The sequence below is a fragment of the Dryobates pubescens genome, chromosome 17, assembly GCF_014839835.1.
Source record: "Dryobates pubescens isolate bDryPub1 chromosome 17, bDryPub1.pri, whole genome shotgun sequence".
Taxonomy (NCBI): domain Eukaryota; kingdom Metazoa; phylum Chordata; class Aves; order Piciformes; family Picidae; genus Dryobates; species Dryobates pubescens.
This window is the reverse complement of record NC_071628.1, coordinates 15371706-15399563: the sequence shown is the minus strand read 5'-3', so window position 1 is coordinate 15399563 and position 27858 is coordinate 15371706. Positions and strand designations below refer to the sequence as shown.

The window sequence follows — 27858 nt, the reverse complement described above, 5'->3', positions numbered from 1 at the left end:
ACATCTCTGTGAAAGCTTACATTTGATGTTACTAGTTGTACATTTGCTTTTGTGGTTTGTTTCCCTCTTCATGCTCAAAATTAGTCACTTAATCGTTTAAAATGGTTTGGGATTTGTTTGTGGCTGTGGATGAAGGAACTTACAAAAATGAAGGACGTGCCCTGCAGATTTCCCTCTGGGAAGATCTGCCTGGGCCTGTCAAGCAAAATGTTTGGTTCAAGGCAAGTGTCTTGACTTGAGATAGGCAATTTTGAAATTGAAACTGGTGGTCAGGGCTGTAGGTTGGGGTGATCCTTTATGGACCATGTCCTACTTCTAGCTCTCTTTCCTTTATTGCAGCTTGAAACTGGCATTTAGCAGTAGCAGGTTCTGCTGCCTTTATGCTCATTTTTTCCATGTTGTTGCCTGGCTTCATTGATTCTGTCTGCTAGAAAGGAGGCTAGGTATATGTACAGCTTTTCAACTCTTGTAGATTCTCTCTCTTTCTTCCCTCCAGAGAAGATGGTTTCCTTCAAGGATAAGGGCAGTTATTTCCAGTGTATGGTTCTGTGGCTTGGATAGTAATTTCAGGAAGGATTCTTTCTAGAATGGCAAATAGAATAATTCCATTTCTCTCTGTCACAAAGGAACTACAGTGTCTCTGTGCATTAACTGAGGGGAAAAGCAAACTTTTATCCTCAAAGAATATTTCTTTTTCTCTCATAAATGTTACTTGTCTTCAGTGTTCAGCCTGCATAGATTATTTTCCAGTAATTGGAAAATATTTGGGCATTTTACTGCTTGTGCGAAGAAAGAATTGTGAAAGTGGAAACACATTGTGGTGTTCAAATTCTCGTGGTACATGCTGCTGGGAGGCTGGGCTCCCACACCACAGTTCCTAAGTACATAATGGGTATCTAAAACTGAATATTTGCCCTGAAATGTTTTGATTAATGATTCATTGAAAGTTACTTTAAAAACTGTGAAGCCTGCAGAGTGTAAATGAAATGGTGTTAAAGCATTCTTAGAGGAGCAGTTCAGCAGGGTTAGTTGGTCACTGAGCGAACATGCTAATCCTCTTGACCGTTAGTAAACAAAAGATCGTAGCTGTGATGTGATCTGATTTGGAAGGGGAAATTGGTACCAGCTGCTCAGATCAGACTAACTCCCTGTTGTTTTCCCTGGAAGCACTTAATGCTTGTGCTCAGCAAAGGCATTGTCTCAAAAAAAAGAAGTGTTCTCCTGTTGTAATTTCCATAGCTTTTTCACCTTTTTATCTTTTTTTTTCCCCCTCTTTATTTTTTGTTTGTTGGGGTTTTTTTGCTTGTTTGTTTCTTGTTTGGCATGGGTTGTGGTTTTGTTTTGATTTGGGGTTTTGTTTTTGTTTTGGTGGGGGGGGTTTTTTGGTTTTGCTCTGGGTTTTTTTGTGGTTTTTTCTGTGTAGGGTTGTGATCCATTCTGATATTAGATGTATTGTGTTTAATGCCTTGGCCATTAGATAATATCATCGGCTGCAATCTGCTCATCTGTGACACAGACCCACAGCTTTCTGGAAAGATTTTTTTCGTTTTTAAAGCTGCCTTAGACATTGGAAACAAAACAAAAACACAGTAGGTGATTAATTTTAAAGGTTCATCTAAAACATGTCCACTGCCCTCTACTGTCAGTTAAATGAAATGCATTGTTTTTTAGCATCTGCTGCCACAAAAGTTGCAGTTTGGGATTACTAGAAATGAGATGCCCATACGTAGTATTTTAGCAGCTAATGCCTGATGCAGATAGAGGCTTTGTCACAAATGTGGAAATGAACTGAAATGATCAATAGGTTTGAGCATGAAGTAGATGGAAACACTTCATGGGGGAGGTGCTCTCACAATGGTTGTGAAGGTTCTTGCCGTGTATTCTGTATGGTTAGATACAGAAGTGGCACTACAGCAGACGAGTTATAATTCGTTCTTCTTTTGTGTTCAGGAATAAAAGGGATCCCCCAGCCCTCAGCTTTTATACCTACTGCTGAAAGTAATTCCTTTCAACCCCAAGTGAAAACTCTGCCATCTCCTGTTGATGCCAAGCAGCAGCTGCAGCGTAAGATCCAGAAGAAGCAGCAAGAACAGAAACTGCAGTCTCCTTTGCCAGGAGAGTCTGCAGCAAAGAAAACAGAAGGCACAGCAAGCAACGGCGTGCCCAGCATATCCAACGGCAGCCCCGCAATCCTGTCTCCTCCTCCTATTGGCATTGTTGTGGCAGCTGTGCCCAGCCCTATACCGGTAATGTTCTCCAGCAGTTCTCTAGAGAGGGTTGTAAATTGCCAGTAACTAAGCAGTGGTGTCAGTGCGATAGAAGAAAGGGTTTCTGTTGAAAGGCTTGGGTCCCTTGATGTTTTCTGTCCCAATGACTCTGTTATGCCACATGAATTATGGGATCAATTCAGAGGCAGTAGATTCCAATCACATAGCGTGGGCTAAGTTTGTCTTTGAACAGTGGGATTTCAGCTAGCAGTAATTGAGGTTATATGTGGGAATAATTGCCCTTGAAGTGAAGTTTAAGCAGATGAGACAGCTGACACCAGTCGTGTGGGTCACAAAGTCCCGAATATGGAATCTAAATTGCCTTTCATTGGCCTGACACATTTAGTGACAGCAACAATTTTAATTTTGCATGAATGTCTGTAGCTTGGAACATCTTTGTCTTTCAGCCATACAAAACTGGGCCGAGGGGAAAGGTTATTTGTTTTTAAGATGTTAGCTGTGTTGTCAATTTGAATAGGTAAGCCAATTTTTCTGCCTGTTAGTGGGTTAGTAGTTAACTCACTTTTGAAACCTTAACAATGAATAGCATTTTGAATACATCCTCTCTTCTTTAACCTTTGTATGTCTGTCTGTTTGTTCCATGTGGCGAAGGTTTGTATGAGAATGACCCTTTCATTAGCAGAAGAGCAGACTAGTGTGTAGACCATTGCCTCAGGCCTTAAAAATTGAGGCCATGTATCTACTAGTCCTTAGGCAGAACAAATAGAAATTGTCTTGTGTATAGCTGAAGAGCTTTTTTTTTGTGTTTCAAAGTGATGTTCACTAGCTGTGGTGTATTGAGCTGTGTTGTCCTTCAACTTACAAATGCTCGGGGATTAGGTGGTCTGTGGACTTTGAGGACTTTCCTGCTTCTATGTCACACCTTTTCTTTTTCTCTCTCTGTAGGTGCCAAGGACCAGGCAGTTGGTGACATCCCCAAGTCCTGTGGGATCATCTGATAACAAGGTCCTGCCACTCAACGTTCAGGTGGTCACTCAGCACATGCAATCAGTCAAGCAGTCACCAAAGACTCCCCAGAACGTTCCTGCGAGCCCAGTTGGTGACCGCTCTGCTAGACATCGCTACCCACAGATCTTACCGAAGCCAGCAAACACCAGTGCTCTCACCATCCGCTCTCCCACAACGGTGCTCTTCACTAGCAGCCCAATCAAGACTGTTGTGCCAGCTCCACATGTGAATTCCCTCAATGTGGTAAAAATGACAGCAATATCTCTTGCCCCAAGCAGCAGTAGTGTGCCTGTCAAACAGACACCTTCGGTTAGCAGTAGTGCAGTAGCAGTGGAAGAAGGGAGGACTGGTCCACAGATCAAAAATGGATCTGTTGTTTCACTTCAGTCTCCGGGATCCAAACCTAGCACTGCTGGAGCTGCACCTGCAGTCAAGATCAAAATGGAACCAGAAGCACTGCTGGATGAGAACTCCATACAGGGGCAAGAGAGCTCTGATGTATCTAAGTCTATAAAGGCAACACCTGATGTGCCTCCTCTCCAATTAATTAATTTTGAAGTTGCAACCTTGAAAGTTTCAGCTGATGATGTTGTGGAGGCAAAACCAGTACAGGGCTGTGATCAGGGAGCTGAAGAAGCAGGGACCAAATATAAAACACAATCTAATGAGATCACACCAGTTTCTTCAGCAGGCAATAATCAAAGTACTCTGAAGCTCTCACTTGCCAGTCAAGACTTATCTGGCATCAGCATCAGTTCACCTCCTACTGGTGAGTCGACAGTTAAAGACAAAGCATGCACTAAAAGTCCAAGAAAGCGACAGCCTTCTACGCTTCAGGATTCCCAGGTACCACCTGTAAAGAAAACACTGGTGGAGCAGCTTTCAACTGGTAATGCTGTGGAGGGTCAAAAAGCAAACAGTGTTAAGAAGTCTCCAAAGGCTGGATTGTTAGCTAACAGCGACAACACAGCAACACTCGCTCAAGTTCCCAGCAAGGTACCTGTGAATGTACCTGTACCTTCTGCAACTGCAGTAAACTTAGCAACAGACCTTTCTTTGAGCTCCGATTTAAATGCCAGTGATTCTAGTTTAGGACAGCAGCTTGTGTCAGCATCATCTCCAGATATAAAAGTAAAATTGGAAGGAAGCATGTTTATCATAGAAAATGATTCAAAATCTGAAGGCAGCTTTAACCCAAATACATGGCACCATATCACCAAAGCCTCCGACTTTGCATCTGTGAATTGTGAGCAGCAGCAAGATATCAGTGTTATGGCTCTCGCAGGGCACTCTGGCTCCAGTGACTTGCAGGAATCAGCGTGGGAGGCAGTGCACTGTGAGGGTATGCAGCAGGATGCCTACACCCAGCAGCTGCAGGGCCAGATACAGGACTCCTCCCTGGGTCAGATACAAGTACAGTCTTCAAATCAGTTACCTCTGCAGTCAGAGCTGAAAGAGTTTGAACATACAGTCCCTCAGTCAAATGAAAACTTCTTTTCATTTGATGATGACCTTACCCAGGACAGCATTGTAGAAGAGCTGGTGCTCATGGAGGAGCAAATGTCCATGAATAATTCTCATCCTTATGGTGGTTGCCTAGGAATGGCACTTCAGAGTCAGACCACAGCCCAAGGAGCTCCTGTGTCGTCTCATCCAAGCAGCACACACTTCTACCATTCGATCCATAACAACAGCACTCCAATTCACACTCCTACCCCAACCCCCACTCCAACTCCTACCCCAACACCCACCCCAACACCCACCTCTGAAATGATCGCTGGATCTCAGAACATGTCCCGAGAGAGCCCTTGTTCAAGGCTGGCTCAGACAACTCCTGTGGACAGTGCTCTAGGAAGCAGCCGGCACACACCCATTGGCACGCCGCATTCAAACTGCAGCAGCAGTGTTCCTCCCAGTCCTGTGGAATGCCGAAACCCATTTGCATTTACTCCCATCAGCTCCAGTATGGCTTACCATGATGCCAGCATTATATCGAGTAGCCCTGTGAAGCCAATGCAGCGGCCTATGGCTACCCATCCTGACAAAACCAAGCTCGAGTGGATGAATAATGGCTACAGTAGTGTTAGCAATTCATCAGTTGCGAACCATGGCATCTTGACGAGCTATCAGGAGCTGGTGGAGGACCGCTTCAGGAAACCTCATGCTTTTGCTGTCCCTGGCCAGTCGTATCAGTCTCAGCCACGCCACCATGATACTCACTTTGGTCGTGTGACTCCTGTTTCACCTGTGCAGCACCAGGCAGCCCCTGTCAGTAGCACCAACAAGCAGGAGGGCTTTGCTGTTCCTGCACCTTTGGACAACAAAGGAACTGCTTCCTCTCTCAACAACAGTCTGAGATGCCGCAGCGTGAGCCCTGCTGTCCATCGCCAACGTAATCTCAGTGGAAGCACCGTTTACCCGATTTCAAATATACCACGCTCTAATCTGACTCCTTTTGGAAGTCCAGTGACTCCTGAGGTTCACAATGTATTTGCTAATATCCACGCAGACACCAGTGCCAATAATATTGCGCAAAGAAGCCAGTCAGTCCCGTTGACAGTGATGATGCAGACAGCCTTCCCATCTCTTCAGAAACAAACAAACACTAAGAAAATAACCAATGTGTTGTTAAACAAACTTGATTCTGATAGCGATGACGCAGTGAGAGGTTTGGGAATGAACAACATGCCCTCAAACTACACAGCCAGGATGAATCTCACTCAGATTTTAGAGACATCCGCTGCTTTTCCTAGTGCCAACCCGCAAAATATGATCAATTCCAGCACTTCAGTTTATGAATTCCAAACACCAAATTACCTCACAAAAAACAGCAGCACCGATCAGATCAGTTTTTCTTCTGGAGATAACCAAGCACAATCGGACATTGGAGAGCAGCAATTAGATTTTAGCAGCACTGTAAAAGACCTTTTAGGGGAGGACAGTCTGCCAACAAACCAGCAGCTGGTGAATCAGGTGGCAGATCTCAATAACGTTGCATCTGTCTTTTCCAACGACATCAGGTTGTCTTCCGAGCTCTCAGGCAGCATTAACGATCTGAACACTTTAGACCCAAATCTACTGTTTGATCCAGGTCGTCAGCAGGGACAAGATGATGAAGCTACACTGGAGGAATTAAAAAATGACCCCTTGTTTCAACAGATCTGCAATGAATCCATTAACTCAATGACTGCATCAGGTTTTGAGTGGATGGAGAGTAAGGATCATCCTGCTGTTGAAATGTTGGGGTAATCGTGTTTTATAATATGTATGTAGCACACTGTATCTAAAAGACAGACGTATTGTATTTGTCTTAATGGAAGTGCCTCCCGCAGCAGAAACACTTGCTATGTATTGTGGCATTTAAAAAAAAGTTTGCTGAACCTGTTGCTCATTCTTCAGCAGGGAAAACGCAGTCTTACCAATTTTAAACAAACCTCTGAAGGTGGTGGGCTATCAAAGAGCCAGTATTAAAATTTCAATTTTATAGTGTTTCCCATTGAACATTTCTTAGTGTAGCAAATAAAGAAGCGGTTAATAGCCAGCCAGCAATGACAGCTATAGTTGAAGCTTTGGGAGGGTTTTAAGTCAAGCTCATTAGTAGGCTTTCCATACTTCGTATTGCTCCTTACTTCTTAGTAGAGGATCCTTACTGACCTTTGTCATTCAGGTCTGAAAGGCGGGGTGCCTGCAGATAGGTAGATGGTGGGGACTGAGCACAAGTGAACGTCTGGTCGTTGTGCGGCTGCCTTGAGCACTGCTCAGTCGTGAACCATGTGGGAAGTCTCTAGCACTGATGCCATTGGCATCTCTGGTAAAAGGCAGAGTTAGAAAAGAATAACAAGTGATCAAAGAAAAAGATGCACTATATTTTTTAAGAGAAATTAATCCGTGTGGTAATTTAACCATTAATATTCACTGCATACTTGATATTTTAGTTCTCATGTCAAATGTTTTTATATTAGGTAAGATTCATGTGAAAAGATTTTGAGCACTGAGATTTAATCTAGGTATAACATCCTGTTTTGAAGTGATAAGCACTGTTTAATTATGTATCAGTGCTAGGGAAGGAACGTGATATTTTCCGTCCTTTTTGGTTTGTTTTTTTAATGAAAGAGCTGCTGGAGCTCTTTTGTTTGTTTGCTCTTTCCTAACCTGGTGGAGGGTGTAGGAAGGTGTTAGTTTCTCTGTATTTCAGTGGGTTGAGTCTTTCTGTCTTTTCTTGCTCAAAAAAAAAAAAAAAGGACAATTAAAATACTAGAAAACGTGTTGCTCTAAAAATATTTCAGATGAGCCATAGTACTGCCAGGCACTTTACGGATACGCAGCAAGACATGTGATCTTTCTCTTGGTAAAACTTTGTTGAAAAGAAGTACTTACTGTTCTAGAAGCCTGAATCCCATTTTCTTAAGTGATTTGACAGGACTGATAAACATTTTATTTTTTAATTATTTTTTTAAGCCCTTAGCTGCCCCTCTGGAAGATGAGTTAGACGTCTGCCTCACTAGTTCAGTTGAACTGGAAAAAAGACCTTTTCTTTTATCAGCATGGCATAGATCTCTCTAATGGTCAGAGAGAAAAGTAACTTAAACAACCGTGGCGCTGATGCCAGAAAGAGGGCTTGCCCAGGCAAGCTTTTACAAAAGAAGTGGTGCACTGAGTAGTATAAAATCTGTTATTTGTTCTGTGAACTGACAGTTACAACAGAAAATGAAGCAGAAAACATTTTCTTCTCTTGCTTTACTTCTTTGAATAAGCAGTCATAGTTTATTGAAAGGAAGGCCCAATAATCCCCTAGCTTTGCTTCAGGGGAAGATGCTCAGATTTTTCGGGTGGTAAGTGGTTTTTTTTTTGCTCAAGTATCTTGATTGCCTTCTGTTTCTTCAGTTTTCGCTAATGAGTTGAGATCCCAGTACTGGTCAGGCTTTTTGGTGGTGCTGATTAAACTTGTGCTGATGCATTGGCACTTGAGGTGCTGGTGTGCCATGGCTTCTCTTGCTCTTGCCCTAATTCATCACCAGGTCTGTGGCCTCTTCTGCAGGGAAGTACAGTTGTGCCAAGCTGTAGCACCTTACAGGGGCCCAGTTTCACTGTGCATGCATCGTAAGTTTTGCCACTGTCAGAAACTGACTGGAAGAGTTTTACATTCCTCCTTTGAAGCACATAGATGTGCAACAGTGTGGTTTGCTTTGTTTAAGTTTTGTTGAGGAAATGAGGAGGAGACTAAGAATTGCATGGTAGCTTTCTGCTTGTTACCTTTCCAGGTGTCTGTCAGTAAGGCTTGAACAATTTTTTCTTGTAGGCTAAAGTTGCTGAAGGCAGGGCTTGAATTTTGTACCTGCCTGTGGCCTTTTAAAAGTCAGAGATGTGCTGTACTCTGTTGACTTCACTGGGTTTGAGAGACACTCAGCACCTCTTTTTTTCTGGTGGTGTGGGGTTTTGTTTTGGTTTTTGGTTTTGTTTGTTTGTTTTTCTTTCCTTCCCAGCCCTGTGTGAAGTGCCAGCACTGCTGTGAATAGGTGAAACACACGTTCCAATGGAGGATAGTGGGGGAGGACGCGAGCGCTGGCGCTGCGGGGAGAAGCCACACACATGCTGCAGCAGCCCGTATGTTTGCATGATGTGCTAGCCTCACCTCAGGTCACTAGCACTGAGATTGAGCTGGACTTGAGGGAAATAAGATTTTGCCTAACCACTAGTTTTTTAAGAGCATTTCTCAGAGCAAGAGTAGATTTAAAGCTGATGCATTCTAAATTATGCAGCCTTCACCAAAGGTTTTTAAAAGTGCTTTTACAATTATTTTTAAATACAAGCATTACATTGGGCCTAACATGTTACTTAATTAGCAGAAATATTCTATAATGGGTGGATTTCAAGCAAATATTTGTTTAATTTAAGAAATGTTAAATTTAATAAGGATTGTTCCAAGTAAAATCCAAGACACAGGCACAGCTTTGTACATGTCTTATTTTAGAGGTGTTTATGTGTTGGTGTTATAATGAATAATGTTAGGTCCCTGTACTTAGTGCTAGTTAGTTCTTTACTGTACATTGAGACAGAGCACTACTGCACACCAAAGTATGCAATACCCAAAGGAAAAGTGTGATTCTAACAAATGGAAGCCTGTCTGTGACAGATACTCCAAAAGTGAGAATTTGAGAAAGTTCTGACCCCTTGTTTACATTATTGACTTCCTACTAACATGAGAAATAAATTATTTTGATAGCAGTTTTTGCTAAAGTATACAAAACTAGTGAATTTGTACCCTGTGTACAGTATTGCAGCAAACACTTTAAATTTGGTTAGTCCAGCAAACTTTCTGGGTTCATATATTGCACTAAAATTCTGTTGAACCTGTGGTAGGCACATTCCTTAGGATAAATGCAACAAATACTGCCCACAGATTTAAAAATGGCAAAAAAGCAACGTCAAAACAACAACAACAAAAATACTTTTTAATGTGTTTCATTATTAAAAGGCAAAATGTCATTAAAAGTGACAGCTGAAATTGTCTTATGTAGCAATGTGCATTGATCTCAATGAGATATTTCTATTTCTTATTCTCTTACATGAGAATATTACAGCAGGAAAAATTAAATTTAGTTTGCTTCACCATGTTAATACATGATCACAAAATGTGCATGAGTGTTAATGACTTAATCTTGTACAGTACTAGATATATTCCTGTAACCACTTTTAATTTTTTTCATTATTTTGCTGTATTGAAACTGGTTCAGTGTTAGCCAGGTGAGCATAGTTATTCACAAGTTACTTACTTTTTTATGTTAACTAATTTAGCTTACTTATTGTTGAATATGTTCCTTTCCTGGGTTATTTTTTATTGTTCTGGTGTTGAAAAAAAAAAAAACACAACAAAAACAAAAACATTTTTGCATCATTTTATCATTATAAGAATTCATGAAGTAAATAATTTGCAAATAATTGCAATAAGCACTGACTTCTGAACTGAAAAGAAGGAAAGCGTTTCTTGTGCAGTGCATCTGAGGTTCATATAATAGTCTTGTACTATACTGTGCTTTATTTACTGCACTGTAAGGAAAAAAAAAAGATATCCCTGTTCCACATTTTCATTTAGTGCAGGAAATCCAGTTTCTCCCCTCTTCCCCAGTGTTTTGTTGTCTGTTGTACTGCTGAAACTACAGTAGTTGAATATTGCAGTAGCATTTCAGTTATTTTTTTTATTGGAAGTGCTCAAAAATTGTTTTTTAAATGTTTTCAAAACCAATAAAAACCTTTTATATTAAAATTACTTCTAGAGGATTTTTTATTTTTTTTTTTTACTGTGGGAAGTGTGCATTAAGTTTGACTAAAACACAGAGCTTTGTAATTTGTATGAAGACAGATCACAGCTGCCCAGCTGTGCTGACTTGCTGCAGATGTTGAGCCCAGTCATACACTCACAGGTGAGCATAAAGGTGAGTATTCCCAGCTGGGATGCCTTGGTCAGTCAGTGCTCCCAGAGTAAACTCTTGAGAGGAGTTGGTAGCAATGACCATTCATTGTATCTTTTATATTGCATTTCATGAGGTATTCTTTTTAAGGGGAAGGTACTTGTGTGGTGATGCTAGTGCATTTGGTGGGTACAAAGAGCTGCAGTTTGCAACTGAACCTGGCAGTTCAAATCTGCCATCAAATATTCAAATGATATTTTACTTCCAAAGAAGAGGTGGTAGTCACACTGGTCAGAGTTGTCATCATGTGCAGCTCTTCTGCTGCAGACATCCCTGTGTGGGTGCAGGTCCAAGTGTTCAAGTCTGGGTGGTGGTTCTTCCTGTTGGGAAATACATCTATTGCCATCCACAGTGGCAGCACTTGGCTGGTTTTGCCGTTCTACACCAGTAAAGCACTCTGACAAGACAGTTGCAGTGCAGTTTGACTTGCTGCCATAAAAGGGAAATGCACTGTTTAGATCTATGGAGTCCTTTACTGGGGTTGTAAAATTGTAAGTAAACCCAGCAGTGTTTCCAGATCAGTCTGTGTGAACATGATGGGAAAGTATTGCCACAGAGCAGAAACTGGCTACAAGAAGATGAGTATAAATACTCAGGTTTTCATGCCCCAAAAGAGAGAACTGCCTAACAGACTCCTTCCTAGACTACTGAGGTGCTAAGATGAGCTGGCAGGTGGCAAGATTTGATGGTAGCACAAAATTGCTTAGGTTTGAAGAAAAAGAATTGTCAGATATAAATGAGACTATGTGAATGAAAGAGCATCAGATTAATTTGAACATGACATTGCAGGGAACTCTATTAATGCATTTCACTAGATTCTAAGTTAAGGTGTTCTAAAAACAGTTCTCAATGAACAATTCACAGACATGCTTCCTTTATGTTCCACAGCCATTAAAATACACATACACATATATCCCCAAGGAATGAGATGAAACATGATGTAGGAGCTATAAAAGGTAATTTTAGAAGCTGATAGTTCATCTGAAGTATTAATGGGTTTTAATTGAGACCTCTTGGCTGTAGACTGGAAATAATTTGCTTTAATAAAAAAGGTCATAAGACCAAACCAATCTGTGACTGTGAATGGAAATGACCTAACAGGAAAGATTTAAGAAGGTGGAAATACAGAACCAGATGCACCATCAAAATAACTATCTCAAAACGTTGAAATGAACTTTGCAGGTTTCAAAACCACTAGATATGTATATGTTTATTAAAAAAAACATCCATTAGACCTGGGAAGGGAGGTGGATTACATGACCTCTGGAGATCCTCTACAAATGTTCCTTAGTCAATAGGTGCATTAAGGAAGGAGGGTTGAGTAAAACTTGTATTGCCAGCCCTAGCAAATGGCATTTTAAGCACTACTTAACACTGAGTACATTTGTTACTGTTATTGCCACAAATCAGCACCTCTTGGTGCATTATTAACATGACCTAACAAAATTGCCAATTAATTTTAGTCTCTTGCTTTTCCTGCTCAACTTTTAAAAAAAGAAAAAAATAAAAGGGTAAGATGCAAACTAGGTAAGGCTGGATCAATTAAATCCAAAGTGAACTGAGAGCATGGACAAATATGCTTAGAAAACAGTGTGAAAAAGACAACTTCATTCTGCAGATTGCAATGTTTAAACACCCAAACCAGAAGACCGTCTTGGTGTAATGCACAGTATACAACCAAGTGATTTCAGTTCGTGATAGATCATAACATATTTAAATCTGTAGGAGATACCCTACTGGTGATGTGAATACAAGGGACGTATTGCCTTTGAATAGTGGAATATCTGTTCTCCAATGGTTTTGTCATGGCTCCTCCCACGTCTGTTCTTCCTGGGCCTGCCTACCAATTTTCTATATCTGGTAATGCCTCAGCTCTGCAATCATTGAAAAGGGTCCATTTTTGTCCCTGTAGCTCATCTTTTCTCTCTTGTCAGCTTCCCTTTAATAAACTGCTTTTATATGGATGATGATGTTACGTATCATTGGAATGCTGCCTACCCACACTACCTAATTAGATGATGCCTAATAGAATTGAATTCACAAACTGCTGTTTCAAGTAACTTTAGCAGTGTGCTACTGAACTGGAGCATACTCTGCTGCATATGTGGGGGTGATTTGACACAAAAGTTAAAATTGTACTTGAAAAATTGGCCCAAGGATGGGAATGAGTTTCGGGAGCATGTGAGAAGGTTCTGTTTTAACCCAACTACATGTGCAAGTAGCCATTTTTGGTAGAAATATTTTCAAAGTAGTATAGAAATTACACCAAATAATCTTTTTTTTTGTTTTTTCAAGCATTCAAGTATCTAAATGGTAGAATAAAGATGATGAACAGGAAGATTAAAATGGTCTCCAGTCTCACGAGTCGATAGCCTTATGTCCAGTTATTAACTTGGTGCTAGTGGATTTTTGTGAAGGTTAAACGCTGGGGCTCAGATTTTCTGAGCACCCTGTGGAGGAGGATGGCTAGCAGGAATGATAACTGGTCCTCTGCCTCATTCTTCAGGTAGCTGACCTACCCATCACTTCAGATATGTCCTTTTCAACACCCTTACTTTACAGAACTGTTTGGCTCCCTCTTCTCAAAGATTCTTCTTTGGTTTATAGTATGAATGGGAAAACACAGCTGAGGCAAGATGAGGCATTTTGAAATGTGCTGTTTAAAAAGCTGTGTATTAAGAAATTAGTATTTCTGACTGGAACAGAAATTTGATTCTATTTTAAACTGTTTTGAACATCAGAACAATCACTCCTGCTATGTATGTATAGAGGAGAGGGGAGATGAAGCAGCCCTGTCCAGGAAGTCCTGCTCCGAGGTTCTTGTGCCAATGGCATAACTAGAATCTGTTCTAATGATGATTACTTGTGGAAAGCAAAGCTGATGGTGGGGCCTAAAATGGCTGTCTATGCAAAAGCAAAACAGGAGACAATGCTTACTAATAAGGAATTGATTAAGACCTGTTAAGCTGCACAGAACTTCAGAATTATTTTACTGCCTCAAGAAATATCTCAAGTTGCCCTATTTTCCCCCTTTTTTAATAACATTTACAAAAGGTAGCTGTGTAATACAGGAGGATATTTGCATTTCCCTTTGTTTGGCAGAGGTGATAGTCTTCTCACAAACGGGTATTTTTTTACAGCATGTACAGAGCCCTACATCCTTGTTAGGTTAGTTGCTTGTGGGATGATATTCTATAGGAGCCAGACCTGAAGATGGGGAGAGACTTCTTGGATGGTGTGCTATGATATCTACTTTGGCCTTAGTGATAATTAATTCACAGCAATAACACTTCCACTTTTATTGGAAGCCAGTCAGTGGACCAAATGGAAACAGTGAAAATCTGTGTACTTGAAAGCATCTGAACACTTGAAAAAAAAAATCAGAAGTAATTAAAAACCAACTTATAATGGCAATTATTTGCTATTTCTGTTTTCATAATGAAATAAGGAAGAAACACGACAAGAAGTATCTTGTGTGAAAATGAGAGACATGAAGATGGGATTGAGTGATCATCAGTCACAGGCCCAGCCAAAACAGTAGCTTCCTCCAGTCTTGGCAATGTTTTATGCACTGGCATAGAGCATATAGCATGTACTACTTCATACACATATGGAGAATTATAATCTCAAGGTATTTAAAGAAGAAAAGCCCAAATATGTCATCCTTGGAAAGATCTGTACCATTACGATGGGCTGAGCTGTTAGTCGAAATAACTCACAATGACTGTGTTAACCATAGGATCACTGGCGGTGAATTAAACTGGGAACAGCGTGACAGCAGTTGACTGGCGCTCAGCACCTCCGGGTTTCGGTTCTGGCAGCTCTCCTCCCCCTCAAGCTGAAAATAAAGAAAGATGACATCTGAGAGGTGGTGATTCAGACAAACGTTTACCACTTCATTCAAATGCATATGCACAAAATGAGTGCGACTTTCCACCTCCACCGTAGTTGCGCTTCTTACTATGCAGCTTTGCTCATCATGCCAGAGAGACTTCCAAAAGAAATTGCTTTTAAACTGTTACAGTCACAGAAATTAGCAGCAACGTTTCTTACATCTTTCCGCACTTACAGCCTCCTTCTGTGAGACCTGGAGTTTTCAGCAGCTTTCCTAGAGTACAAAGATCTAAACAGGCAGGACTGAGGGAGCTGGGCCAGGGTATGTGTTAGTGCCTCAAGAACACAGACCCACGCTTTGAGAGCAGTGTTAAATTTTGTCTGCAGGCTGTCCTAAAAAGGAGTGGTGTCTGTCCCTGCGTGATGGGCACCCTGCAGTCATCTCGCAGGGACAAGTAGGGCTGCAGGGTTTGATGTAGCTGGAGGCAGTGACTTGGCAGCAGGCAATGCAGAAAACAAAGCATATCCATGTAGAAAATTTGTTGCCTTTAAGGGAGGAAGTTGAGGAAAAGAGGAGCAGTGACTTCAAAGAACTGAAAATGAAAAGGAGCACGAAGAGGCTGGTAAAAACCTAAGGGCGAGTTGAAACACCAGTCCATCTGGGGTGACATTTGCCAGATGGAAGTTCTTGATTACAAAATTTAACCTTTCACCTTTATCAATTTTACATCTTATAATGGTATTTGAAATCTAGATTTAAACTCCAGAAGCTAATACATACTTGGATGGAACTGTAGAGCCGAGAAGAGCATTGAGTCTTGGACTCTTAGTAATACTTCTGCTATTAGTCTCCCTACTGAGTCATTGCCATAGTAGTGCAGAAAGTGAGATTACCAGGCTATCAATAGGTATTTACTTCTTTTATTCATAGTAATGACTCAATTAATTCTCCCCAATTAATTCTCTCTTGGATGTAGTTTTCCATTTACCTGCCACTGTGGTGTTTTCAGTCATTCACCACAATATTTTCTATTGCATGACTCAGTAGAACAAAAGGCAAAAGGGAAAAAGCCTGTTTGTGTTGTTTGCATCTGAATGTTTTTGTTTAATTGTGGTTAAAATTACTTCTGATTCCTTTGGTTTAAGTGGAGAGCAGCAAAGATAATTTACCCAAGATGAATTAAAATCCACTGTAGCAAAAGTGTATTCTCTATTTAATAAAACAAACCCACCCTACTTTCACGTCACTTGATGTCAACTCTTTTGTGATTTAACCATGACTATAGTTAATATATAACTTTATTATGATAACCATTTGGAATTGTGAAACAAGACTGTTTTCCCCACATTATTTCCTCCTTTTAGAACAAACACTGCTTTGTATATTTTTAAAGCAGTTCCATGTTATAGTATGGATTTCTCTTCGCTTTATGAAGTAATTGACAACAAAGAAGGACACAAACCAAATGTAGATGTATATAAAATTCAGACCCCAAATTCAGTCTGTCAGGTGGAATGCCATAAGACAGGAGGTGGAAAATATATTTAAGGCCTGTAATTTTTCAGTCTTTTGTAGGACTGAGGGTTAATTCAAATGGCAAGAGAAACCAAACTTATGAGAACTCCCTAATGGGACGGAGTGACAAGATAAAATATTATGGTTTTAATGGTCTTTATATACAGTTAAAGCATTCATTCCATTGCACCCAGATGATATAAATGCAGGTTATTCTCTGCAACTGACAATCAGTTATTTGTAGAAAGAGCTCTCCAAAGAGCTCTCTTCCACTATTAGTCTCTAGTTCTGTAGTGCCATAAAAATGAAATGCTAGAAATATATACCTTAAATAAGAACTGAATATTTGTTAACAAACAGGTTGTGGTTTATTTCCCCCTGTTTTAAAGTAAAAGAGTTATTTAGAGTTCTCCTGTTTTGAGTGAACTGCTGGAGGTCTTGCTGGATTATTGAAGATAACAATTGATCCCACCAAAAATGCACATAGACCTTATCTTAGCATATGAATGCCTCTGGCTAACAAACCCAGAAACACAACCCTTGTTGACAGCACGTCATCTGCCTATGGATTTGGGGTTTGACTGCATTGCAACTTGGTGACTTTTCCATGAAAAAAAAATTAATCAATAAGATCTTATTTTGTGCTGTTACACTTTGACATTTAAAAAAATCAACATAACAAATCGAGTATGCTAATACCCTGTTATAAATGTCAACAGGACATTATTTTGAATGTCCAGTTTATTGAAATTACACGTTACTCAGGATTTTATGTTTGAGTTTTGATGTCTTGAAAAAACACCAACAACTAATGTACTAATAAATATTCACAAACCCAACCTTTGTTAAGCAGACTTCAGGATGCTTGAGATGCTGCTTCTTACAGCCTTCTAGTGTAAAGCTGAGAACGAGAATGCAAAAAAACAGAGGAGCGGAGTCCAAGCAAATGATAGGAATGCTGGAGTAGGAAATGTATATGGAGAAATAATCCAGTATTAAGGCCAGTCAATACCACTTAAAACCAATCCAACACAAGCTTTCGTGGGTTCTACATTTCTCTATGAAATGGTTTTACACTCTAGCAGTGTGTAAGAGGCAATACTATGAAACCAGATATTTGTGCTCAACAGCCACAAATCCACACATTTTAAGAATAATTTACTAGGCAGTGTCAGGCTCAACCCCAGAAACAAGTTCTTCACAAAGTAATTGGACCTGGAAACGATGGAAATTATGCCTGCTGTAATTTAGGCATGTTTTCCTTGCTTGGCTGTCACACAGGAATCTTCTCACTTAAATTTGAACAAGCCTCTAAACTTGTGCTGGGAGAGTGCTGTTGACAATGCTGAGCAAGAGGAAGGGGAAATAAACATTGAGTGTCCAGAGAGGCTCAGTCCAGAAACAGAAGTGGTGTGTTTTGGGTGGTTGTGGGGTTTTTGTTTGTTTTGTTTTGTTTTTAGTTTTTGTTATTTTTAATTGCCCCCAAGCTTATCTGTTTTGTTGTTTTTTCCAAGTGTTATCACTTTTGGTCTAATAAAAGACATTGTTTACCCATGTAAATCTACCTCTACATATTCATAGTCTTGACTGTGAAGACACTTGCCCAAACACAACTTTGTTTATTTCTTAAATGCTCACCTGATATTTTGTAAGTAATATCCAACTTTCTTTTGGGACGCACACAAACTGATATTGCTGTTGAGACTGTGTTTCCTTGGGGTCTCTGGGAGGACAGTGAAGTATGTGTGATAACAACACAGGTTTGCATGAGCCCTGCTGTGAAGTTGTTAGTTACCTGTGTGTTTCATGGTCTGCTCAGGGCACAGTCCAAAGAGCTGAGCCTGAGTCTGTTTGTTTTGGAAAGAGTAGAGTTCCTAATGAGATGATGAGAGAAGTAGGTCACCCAGGTTGTGAAGAGGTCATGATGGATGAGCCAAAATACAACTAAAAAAGGCGCTGATTCCCTTTCAGTACAGGTGTTGCTGCCTTTGTTTGATGTTAGTGATGCATGTGATTTTCCACATGTTCACCCCAAGATGAAAGTATATTCTCTGCACTCACAGGTTGTGCAGTGCCTGGACGAGTTTGGCTCGGGCTTGTAGAAAGGATTATGGCTACAAAGCTCAGACTAAAGCACTCTATTTACGTTTTTTTTTTTTTAGCACAGCTCTTCCTGTTGTCCCTGGCTGGCTGGGAAGGCCGGGGGAAAGGAAGGGCCTCCTGAGTGATTCACAGGCAGCTGTTGAAGGCAGTGTGAATTCAAGCCATTTACAAAATCATCATGGAACCAGGTCCTTCCAACAGGAGTGTGGGTAACAGCCAGAAGCATCTGCTGAACCGCGATCCGGGAATGCCCTCAAGTGTTTCGCCAAAACGTTGTCAAGCTGCTGTGCTATACCGCTTGTAAGTTCAAACAGAGAGGGGCTTTTAAGAAAATGTAAAACCTTCACAACATTGTTGCTTTGATTTCAGACAACGGTTACACAGTTTAGATTTTCTCTCTCCTTTGGTATTTTCATTTCTTGGGTGTTATGTCAGGTCAGCTCCTTACACAGTACAGGCTTCCTTCCTCCTCCCAGTATCTTGGAAGGCAACACTATCTTGTCCTGGCAGAAAAGGCCTCTTCTGTGCACTGACAATGATTATTTTTTCCTTTCAGTTTTTCCCAAATTTTTGCAACTCCCCAAGGTTCCCTAGATGCAAGGGATTGAGACAAGAGCTCCTACAGGTTACACCTGGCCCTCGGAGATGCAGTTAAGGCCATGGCGATATAAACCGCCCGGTAAATGTTTAGCCAAACGATGTTATTCTCCCCCACAAGCAGTACCCGTCGCGGTGGGTACGGAGAGGCAGACCGCCGTCTATCTCCCCGCGGCGGGGCGGGCGGAGGCGCGAAGCACCCTGAGGCTCGGCGAGGCTAAGAGGCCCCTTCGCGCTGCTCGGGCGGCGCGTGTCTCCGGGCGGGGCGCGGAGCGAGAACCAATCGGAGGCGCTGCCAGTTCCCTGGTGGGTGGTGGCGCGGGCTTCTGTGCCAATCAGGAGAGATGGAGGGCCCGGAGAGAGGGGGAGTGCTCGGCCGCGCTTGAGGGGCTGGAGGCGGGGCTGGCGGCTGGGGGGCGGTGCTGGCGGCTGGGGGGCCGGGCGGCGGCGGCGCGCGGCGGTAAACACGGTGGCGGGGACGCGACGAGCGCGCGCCACTGGGCCATGGCCGCTTCTCCTGTTGAAGTGTTTGGGCTGACGGGCGAGGAGGTGAGGCCTGCTAACGTGTCCCTACCCCGAGCTTCTCACTTCCTTTCTCTGAAGAAGGCGGGTGGCGGCTTCCCCGTAGTGCCAGGCCGGGCGGATCTACCTACAGGGCGAGGGTTTACCGTGGGCCCGCCGCGGTCTGGTGTGGCTGCGAGGCTGGGGAGAGGGAGCTGAGGGGCGAGACGCGGCTGGGTGAGGGAAGGTGATGTGGTGCGACGCGATGTGATGTAATGCGGCCGCCCTGGTGGGCCCAGCCGGGAGCGGGGCAGCGCGGGGTCGGCGCCCCCATGCCAGCTCCCTGTCGTATCAGTTGCCGGCCGGCGGCGGGGAGCGTAGTAAGCCGGTGGCTGCCGTGTCTCCTAGCACCGGCATTCCTGTCTCTAGGCTGCCGTTTGGCAGCGGTGCGCGCCTTCCCCGACTGACGGAGACAGCGGCGTGCGTTGGGCAACTTCCTCGTGAGGGAGCTCGGGGTGAGGCGCCGTGTCTGCTCCACACGTCCCCCCCACCCCCCAGCCCTGGAGAATAAAGGCTTTGTTCCAGGCTTTGTTCCAGGCAAGATTTAACCGCTGAAGCGGGGAAGGTAGTTTGGGGCCAGAGGAGTGGTGCTTCTCTCTGCATAGCCGTTGACGAGAGTCTGGAAGCTTGTGTGCGTTTCAGTGTTTTTCGTAATAAACTCACGGGTAACGGAAAACTATTTCTACAGTGACTTCTGACGTGAGCTCCTAGGTCTTGAGTGCGTGGGTCTCTAGAAAGTGGTTGATAGTGATGTACCAGTTACTGTGCTTCAGTGGTAGGCAGGTGGGACGGGCTTTTCTATGGTACATGTGGCTTGTGCATAGGGCAGAACGTTGATGGAGTACATAACTTTTTTAAGAAGAAAGTCACTTTTTCTTTAGTTGCAGGTACATGAAAACTAAAAGCTATAGCTGTCTGAAAGCTGTTTGGTGACCCATCTGAAGTATCACTGGTGTCTTTAAGCCTACAGGATATTTCACCAGCACTGTCTTTGACTCTTTTTGTGGTCAGGTGGTGATGATCTCTGTGCCAATACACGTTGGTTGCATCCTTAGCAGGGATTAACTTTATGAAAACTATGAAATATTACTCTTGGCCCATTAGCATGGATTTCTTCTCAGCAAGCAGTGTAGAACTTGAGACAGTAACTATAAAGCTCTTGAATGGTTTTCTGTGCAATTTGAGTACTAAGATGAAGAAAAAACGAATTCTAATAGAAAACTAGCGCAGCATGCTGAATGGCTTGCATGTCACTTCCTATTGCAAGATCCTGTTTTCAGTTGCTAGTAATTTTTTGAGGCCATCTAGATGGACTGAAACATTCCGTGCCTCAGGCTTTCTATTTTAATTTTATTAGACTTTGGTCAGTTTATTTGTTTGTTAGCCTCCTTTGCTATGGGGAAAGTATTTTGAAGTCTGGTCAAAATGGAACAATTCCCTCCATCCTTTTAAACATGAGTATGTTCCTTTGGAACTACTAGAGGAAGAGGGAAAAAGTTTGAACATGTAACAATTCTTTTGGATCCAACTTTTTCATAGTTCAAAACCTTAGCCAAACTTTTTTCAAGTTATGAATACGAAAAATGCAGTTTGTTTGTGATCAGAGACTCTAGACTAGAGTTGGTGCTTACTGATTCACATGTAAAGAGATTGCCCAATTTTTGTCATAGTTTTCACTATGATTCTGCTTGCACAGATCACAAATGATCTTAGGGTTAATGGAAAACTGCTGCCAGCTGCCTTTGTGTAGAATGGAAATTAGAGCTCTGCCTTTCTAGATTGTAGTTTCTTTCTCAGAGTTTAAATCTGGAAGATTGCACACACAGAATCACAACAAAAACCACAAAGTCAGAAAACAAAATGATACTGGAAGTATCATCAAGGAGCTTTCTGCAAAAACCTCCTCCACCCTCATTTTACAGGCTTTCATCGTTTGTCTGCACATTGCTGTTTTCCCAGGGCTGCTCTGACCATTCTGGAAGGTGGATTTGCTTGGGGTACGAATCAATGGTGTCTGGAGAAAGAAAGGGTTATCTGCAAAACCTCTTTACTTGTTGCAGCTGTTGCATACAATCATATAGTAAATACAATAATTGTAAGCAAATGGTCAATAAAATAATGAAGGTAAGAAGAAACTGGTCTGATTGTTTAGGTGATTGAATACAGTATTAGTGTGGGGTTTTTATCTCGTTCTTCTCCTCCACCAGGATCTACATTTGTTCCAGATTTCTCGGTTAGTAATGTATTAATCAATTGAACTAATAAAATATTGCTAATATGGTGATGCTGACACAAAATGGTGAAGAAGCTGGGATGAAAGTCTGTAACTGAGGATGTTGTGTATACAGTGGGTTATTTTATGTGCTTTATTTAGGTATCTGAACTTCAGTGCCTGAGTCTAGCCAATGCAGTTGTCTTTAATGTCTCTGGTTGTGTTTTTCTTCTGTAAAAGTATTCATTTGTTCTAAAATTGCTTTTTATTCTCTCTCTCTCTTTCTTTCTTTTGTAAGATAGAAAACAGTACTTTAGAGTATACTTCCCACCTCCAGCTCAGACTTTTTCTCACAGTGCTCCATGCCTCAGGCTGCTTAAAAAAAATCAGCTGGAAACATTAACTGCTGTAGACCTTGTCTTAACCTGTGAAGTGGTAAGGATGCATATTGTTGCAGGTGTTGGTCTAGCTCTGGGGGAGTGGACTGACTCAAGTGCTTTTTCTTTTCTTTGTCCTAGCAGGCATAACATTGCTGGTGCTCTTAAGTGTGCTTTTTGAGGTGGGGTGTCTATAGCTAAAGGGGTTTTGGCTGAGGAACTTTCTAATACAGAACTTTGAGGTTGCTAGGCTTTGTATTTCTTGTAGATTGAGTACTTCGATGGAGTGAGCTATTCACTTCCAGTTACTGCGGTTTTGTCACGGTTGACTGCAATGCTAAATACAGTATTTTCAAACAGTAGTTATGGAAAGTCCTTCAAAGACTGAAGGAAGATGAATTGATGGCTCAGCTAGTGCTCTATTATTACTTAGGTTTTAAGAAGGTATTACATTTTTCAGTGGCTTGCTGGGTTAAAAGTATAATTGTTAAAGAGCTGTCCAGAATAACTGTATTTGTTTTTGTTTTCCCGTGAAATACTTGCATGCCCTGTGGGGCTTTGGAATGGCATTTAATAAAATGATGCTGTGTCTGTATGCATGCGTTTCATAGCCAGTATATGTCAGACCTCCTACAATGACAGCCTGAATTAAGAACTTTCTTATTTTGTCCAGAGAAGGGAAAGGAGGCTGGTGAGAGGTCTTGAGCACAAACCCTATGAGGACAGGCTGAGGAAGCTGGGGTTGTTTAGCCCGGAGAAGAGGAGGCTCAGGGGAGACCTTATTGCTCTCTACAACAACCTGAAAGGTGGTTGTAGCCAGGTGGGGGTTGGTCTCTTCTCCCAGGCAACCAGCATCAGAACAAGAGGACACAGTCTCAAGCTGCACCAGGAGAAGTTTAAGCTCGACGTGAGGAGAAAGTTCTTCAAAGAAAGAGTTGTTGGCCATTGGAATGTGCTGCCTAGGGAGGTGGTGGAGTCACCATCCCTGGAGGTGTTAAAGAGGGGATTGGATGTGGCACTTGAAGCCATGGCTTAGTTAGTCATGAGGTGCTGGGTGACAGGTTGGACTTGGTGATCTCTGAGGTCTTTTCCAACCTTACTGATTCTATGATTCTGTGAACTCTTTTTTTATTGCCTAAGCAATGGGGTAAGCTAGCTAGCTTTTTTTGATCTCTTTTCTGTTATGTTTGGTCTGTTTCAGGGATCAGACTAGTAATAGGAACTTCTCACAGGCAAAAATGCGCTTCCCACTTGTGTGCTTTTGCCATTTTAGGTTTCATAGTTGCTTGAAAGATATCCTATGTAGAACAAGTGTTTTGGTTTTCAGCTGGTCATGTAAGATTTCTCATAAGGAATCTTAAGGAATTTCTGAACAAGCAGTGGTGTTAAATACAATCTGTAGCAACAGCCAGTACTTCTTGAAGGATGGGTTCTTTATTTATGAACACAAAATGCTCCTGTACTGTGATTAGTGTTAAGTTCTTTTAGTGGGGTTAGTAGGACTGCAATTGGCAGGTGGAAGTTAAACTTTCATTATGCTCCCAAGATTGATTAATATAGTTCTGTAATAAAAATCTTCCTGAATCTAAAACTTGCTTTGCTTGCTTTTGAGAGAGTTTCTTCAAAGAAAGGTAGCTTGGTTCTATTGGTCACTGTAGAGGGGTAAGAGAGTGCTCTCTGGGTTGTGAAGGAATGGTCAAGAAGTCAGCATCTCCTTCCCACTTTCCACCTCCTGCTGAAATGAACTGCTGATGCCTAATATAATTTTAAACTCGCCTAACATACCTATCTGCCTCACTTGCAAGGAACTTTGCAGGAATCACTTCAGTTCAGCTAAGGCTTACTATTCTGTGGGACATGCTTTCTTTCAAATCAACTACATTTGTCCTATTCCTCATGCTGTCAACTTTGTGTATATCTCCTGCTGGAATTGCTCAAGCCAGCCTGATCTTGTGGTTTCTTTTTTATTTTTGCTTAAGATCTAAATAATTGTCTTTAAAATTCTTAGTACTTCTTTATGTATAGTATCTGAGGAAGGTCTGTTCTTAAATATTTGTTCTAGTGTTAGACAGGTGAAGAGTGCCAATAGCTTCTGGATTGCTTAAGGAAAAACATTCTGTGCTGATCTTAGTGTAGTAATGGAAGAGACAGGTTTGTAATTATTCAGACTCTGAAGGGTTTCTTTGAGATTAAAATATTGCTTGTTGCCTCAGTAATTGCCATTAAGGGATTTTTGTTGTGAAACAAACAACTTTTATAGTCACTAATGATCTTGCGGTAAAAACCCAAACCCCAAACTTTCAATGCAATTTGAAGTAAGCACTCTTGGGTGGAAGACACAAACTAGTAACCTTGCTAAGATATGTGGGGTTTAACTTGGGGTCATCTATTACACTTTGCAGATGCAAGAGGCTATCTGTTCAATTAGAATATGTACTAATTTTAGTTGTAAGTAATCTTTCAGCATCATTTCTGATCTGCTTCAGAGCCTTTTGCCTGATGATGTCTGTAATCAGCAATTTGTGCTTTAACTACAGTCTACTGGTAGAATAAAGTTGGATGCCTTGAGTAAGATGGTTCACAGATTTGAGAAGCATGCTGTAAAAGAAACTATACATTCATGGTGTGTATCTGTTATGCTAGTACTTATTCTTTAATGAGGCCTTGGCTTTAGTACACTGAGACATGCAAGTGTCCTGACTTGCTGTTTATAGCTGCTCTGTGATGAGGTCAGCAGTCTTTGTAGATGTGCACTGCAGAACACTCTAAATAGTTGATAATTCCTTTTTTTCCCCTTTTTTCCCCCTTCCCCTCTACTGACTTTCTGAACCTTAGTACATGGGCTGGGAGGGATCACCCTACATGGGATATAGAATACATTCAGCCTTCTGAACGTCTCTGCCTTTACATGCTCTTTCACCGAGCCAGGCTATTTACTGGTTTCAGTTTTGAACTTCCAGGTGATTTGTATGTTTATTTCAGCTTGCCATATCTGAACATACCCAAATCTCAAATTTCTGTTTTCTTTTTATCTGTTGGGGCATGGGATGAAGCTTAAGAAAACAGTATCAGGAATTCCATATTAAGGCTATTATCTTGGAAGGTGATGCTGCTGTACTCTTCCATCATTTTATCATAATAACCTTTGATGTTCTTTCCTTGGCTTGATTTGGTGGTAGTATCTAGCTGGAACAAAAGAATAACAGGATGTTGTTGCCTAGAGCAACTGTTTACTACAAAGTGTGCTCTCTGTTGGACTGCTCTGACATTTTATATTGGCTTCCTCAGATAAAGCTGTCTGGGAGTCCAGCAGATACTACCATTTTATGTTTTACATTAGAATAACAATCCTGGTTTTGCTGTTTCCTCAGATCCTGTATGGATCTTTTTGGTAAAAGTATATTGAAAAAAAGAAATCAAAAGCATGAACCAAAAATTAAAACAGGAAAGCCAGTAAAATTTGTTTTTTGGTACTAATCAAATATGTACTCTGAAGAACTTTTCTCCTAATGTAAAACTTTTATATTGCTATGAAATTATTTTATCTGAATTCTCTAGGTATCCTGTGCATACCAAACTGCTTTCTCTGTATTGTTCTTACTTAGATCTGAGTCTGACTCCAGTCAGTCATGTGCTGGAGGTTTGGGATATGTCAGAAATAATTCTTGAACCTGAGAAATGGATTGCAGCTTGCTGAAAACTCCTGTGAATTTGTTTGGACTTTACGTTAATATCAGAGTAGGCCCTTATAGCCACTGAGTTAGGTAATAGTGTTTTGTGTGTTGTCTTACCACTTCAATTGAAGAACAGTTAGTGTAATGCCTTAATAGTTGAATTATTGATTATTGCAGACATTAATGACTGGCAAAGGTAAATGCTGCTTTCTGATGTAACATTATAATGTTTGTGTGCACAAAATGAAAAACCTTCGGGTTTCCCCACCCAACACAGGTATAAAGTACAGCAGCCAAAACGTGTAAGGTGGCAAGTTACAACTCTTTGTTGTGATCATGTTGTGAATCTTGTCACTTTTAGTGGGTGTGGAAGATACTTAGTCATCTGCAGTCTGTGGTACTGGCAGTGCACTCTATCTGCACTTGCGTATGTACGCACATGCATGTGTGCACGCTCACAGGCTGGTGTTGACTTGTGGTGACTTGGATGAGGATCGCACTTGATTGTCGGTCAGGGTTTTGAAGTACAGGCATCACTCTGTGAATACTTCTTAATTTGTGCTTTCTTTTTCTGCATATGCCTTTTCTTCTGTTTTGTACTGTCTTGGACATTTACCACTGAAGTAGGAGATGCTCTCCCAGTTGTTCTTGGCATTATTTTCCTCCTTTGTGAATATGGGAAGGATAGGGGTGAGAACGGACAGTGTTAATAATTACAGTTTATACTCATGGATTAAAATCATCTGTAACCCAGACAAGACCATTCTGTTACAATGAAGTTGTAAGCAAGTTTTGAACTCCTTAAGAGCTTGATTATTTTATTTTTTTCCCCCCCTCCCCTAAATGCTGTTTTCTTGACCAAAATGAACAGTTCTAGAACCTCTCACCTTAATGTATATTCTTTGAATCTAAGTAGTGACTTTTCGTAGTGACTTTTGTGGAAATTCAACACTATCCACTTCTAGAAGGCCCACTTTCTTAGTTTGACTCTTGATTTACAGTGGGGAGAACGTATTCTAACACTTGTAATGGGCACACGTGAAAAAAATTTGTCACAATCGCTTCAAAGTATCACAGGCTGGTAGTCATTGTCTTTAAAGTTATTGATTGTGTACATACCAGGTGGGACACCCACTTATTTCATCTTGTTATGTACTGTCTATTACTAAATAGCTCAATGGTTAGAGACTGTGAAAAAGGCAGGTGTTAGCAGGCCCAACTATTTGAGCAGTTGATCTTGAAACCATCCTTTAGAATATACTAATAGAATTGACAGGAGTATAATGATAACATTCGTATTAAGATAGCTAAGTTGATTCAGCTCTGTAGAGGATGTTTTGTCTGACTTAATCAGCCCAAGAATTTGTGACAGTCCAGTCTGTTGTAATATGTGGTAGCCTTAACCTTCCACATACCCAAACTCTCAGCTTTAAAAATATTATATAAGCTCTAAAAATACATCATTAAGTTTAAGTGTAGACTAGCTGACACTTGGTGTCATTTAGACTTCGTTTGTACACAGCACTCTCTGGCAGATTCAGTAGTTTAACAAATACTTAACGTTTTTCCCCACTGTATTTGCCTGATTTGTCCTGGGGTACTTGTAGTCTCAGAGGGAACAGCTTAGCAGTTCAGTGATAATAGTGAGATGATCAGTTTGTGTTTTGTATATGATTCTGTGTGGTCAGTTGGTTCTGTATTTGTTTGTGGCTTTTTGTTTTTGTTTTAACCTTCTCTACTCTTCAAAGTGACTGACAGTCAGATGTTGTCAAAAGATGCTTCCTCTGTACAAACACCCCCTGTACAACTCTGTGCCCAGTGCTGCTGCCTTTGATGGGCTGTTGTGTGTGCATGTCTGTGTTACACAGCAGCTGGGTACTAGGGCTTTACACCTGTAAGACTCCCACTGCATTCAAAGCAGCAGTGAGCACTCTGTCTCTTTGGCTGTATAGATGGAATAAATTCAGAATGTCCCCTTCAAGTTGATGCCAGGATTGTGATAGTGTAGGTAGGCTTTCGTGGTCAGGAAGAGACTCTTGGAGAGAGAAATTCATCTGAGAGAACAGTTTCCTCGACAAGCTGCAGTGCTGCTAGACATATCTGGCTACTGACTAGAAGCCTGTCCCTCTGCCACCAGAACCACTGGAAGCGCTGCAGTGGTGGAAAAGAGTAGCAAGGCAAGCTTGATAGTGTATGCAGTCAATATAGACAAGGGACAGGCTGCAGCCTGTTTCCTGGACAGTGAAAACCCATACAACAAATATTGGATCAGTAACTGT

General features: G+C 41.4%; 2 protein-coding genes across 3 annotated transcripts in view; both read left to right on the top strand.

Annotated features, from left to right (window-relative positions):
- Positions 1-7337, top strand: part of RFX7 (regulatory factor X7) — a 53449-nt gene extending 46112 nt beyond the window's left edge. The window contains exons 8-9 of the mRNA XM_054168820.1: positions 1951-2246; positions 3174-7337. Of these exons, the coding sequence (XP_054024795.1) occupies positions 1951-2246; positions 3174-6485 (3608 nt within the window). The 3' untranslated portion in view covers positions 6486-7337. The remainder of the gene's footprint in view (positions 1-1950; positions 2247-3173) is intronic.
- Positions 7338-19206: 11869 nt separating this feature from the next.
- Positions 19207-27858, top strand: part of NEDD4 (NEDD4 E3 ubiquitin protein ligase) — a 53276-nt gene continuing 44624 nt past the window's right edge. For both annotated transcript variants that reach the window (XM_054168825.1, XM_054168824.1), the window contains exon 1: positions 19207-19304. In XM_054168825.1, coding sequence (XP_054024800.1) covers positions 19260-19304 — 45 coding nt within the window. In that variant the 5' untranslated portion in view covers positions 19207-19259. The remainder of the gene's footprint in view (positions 19305-27858) is intronic.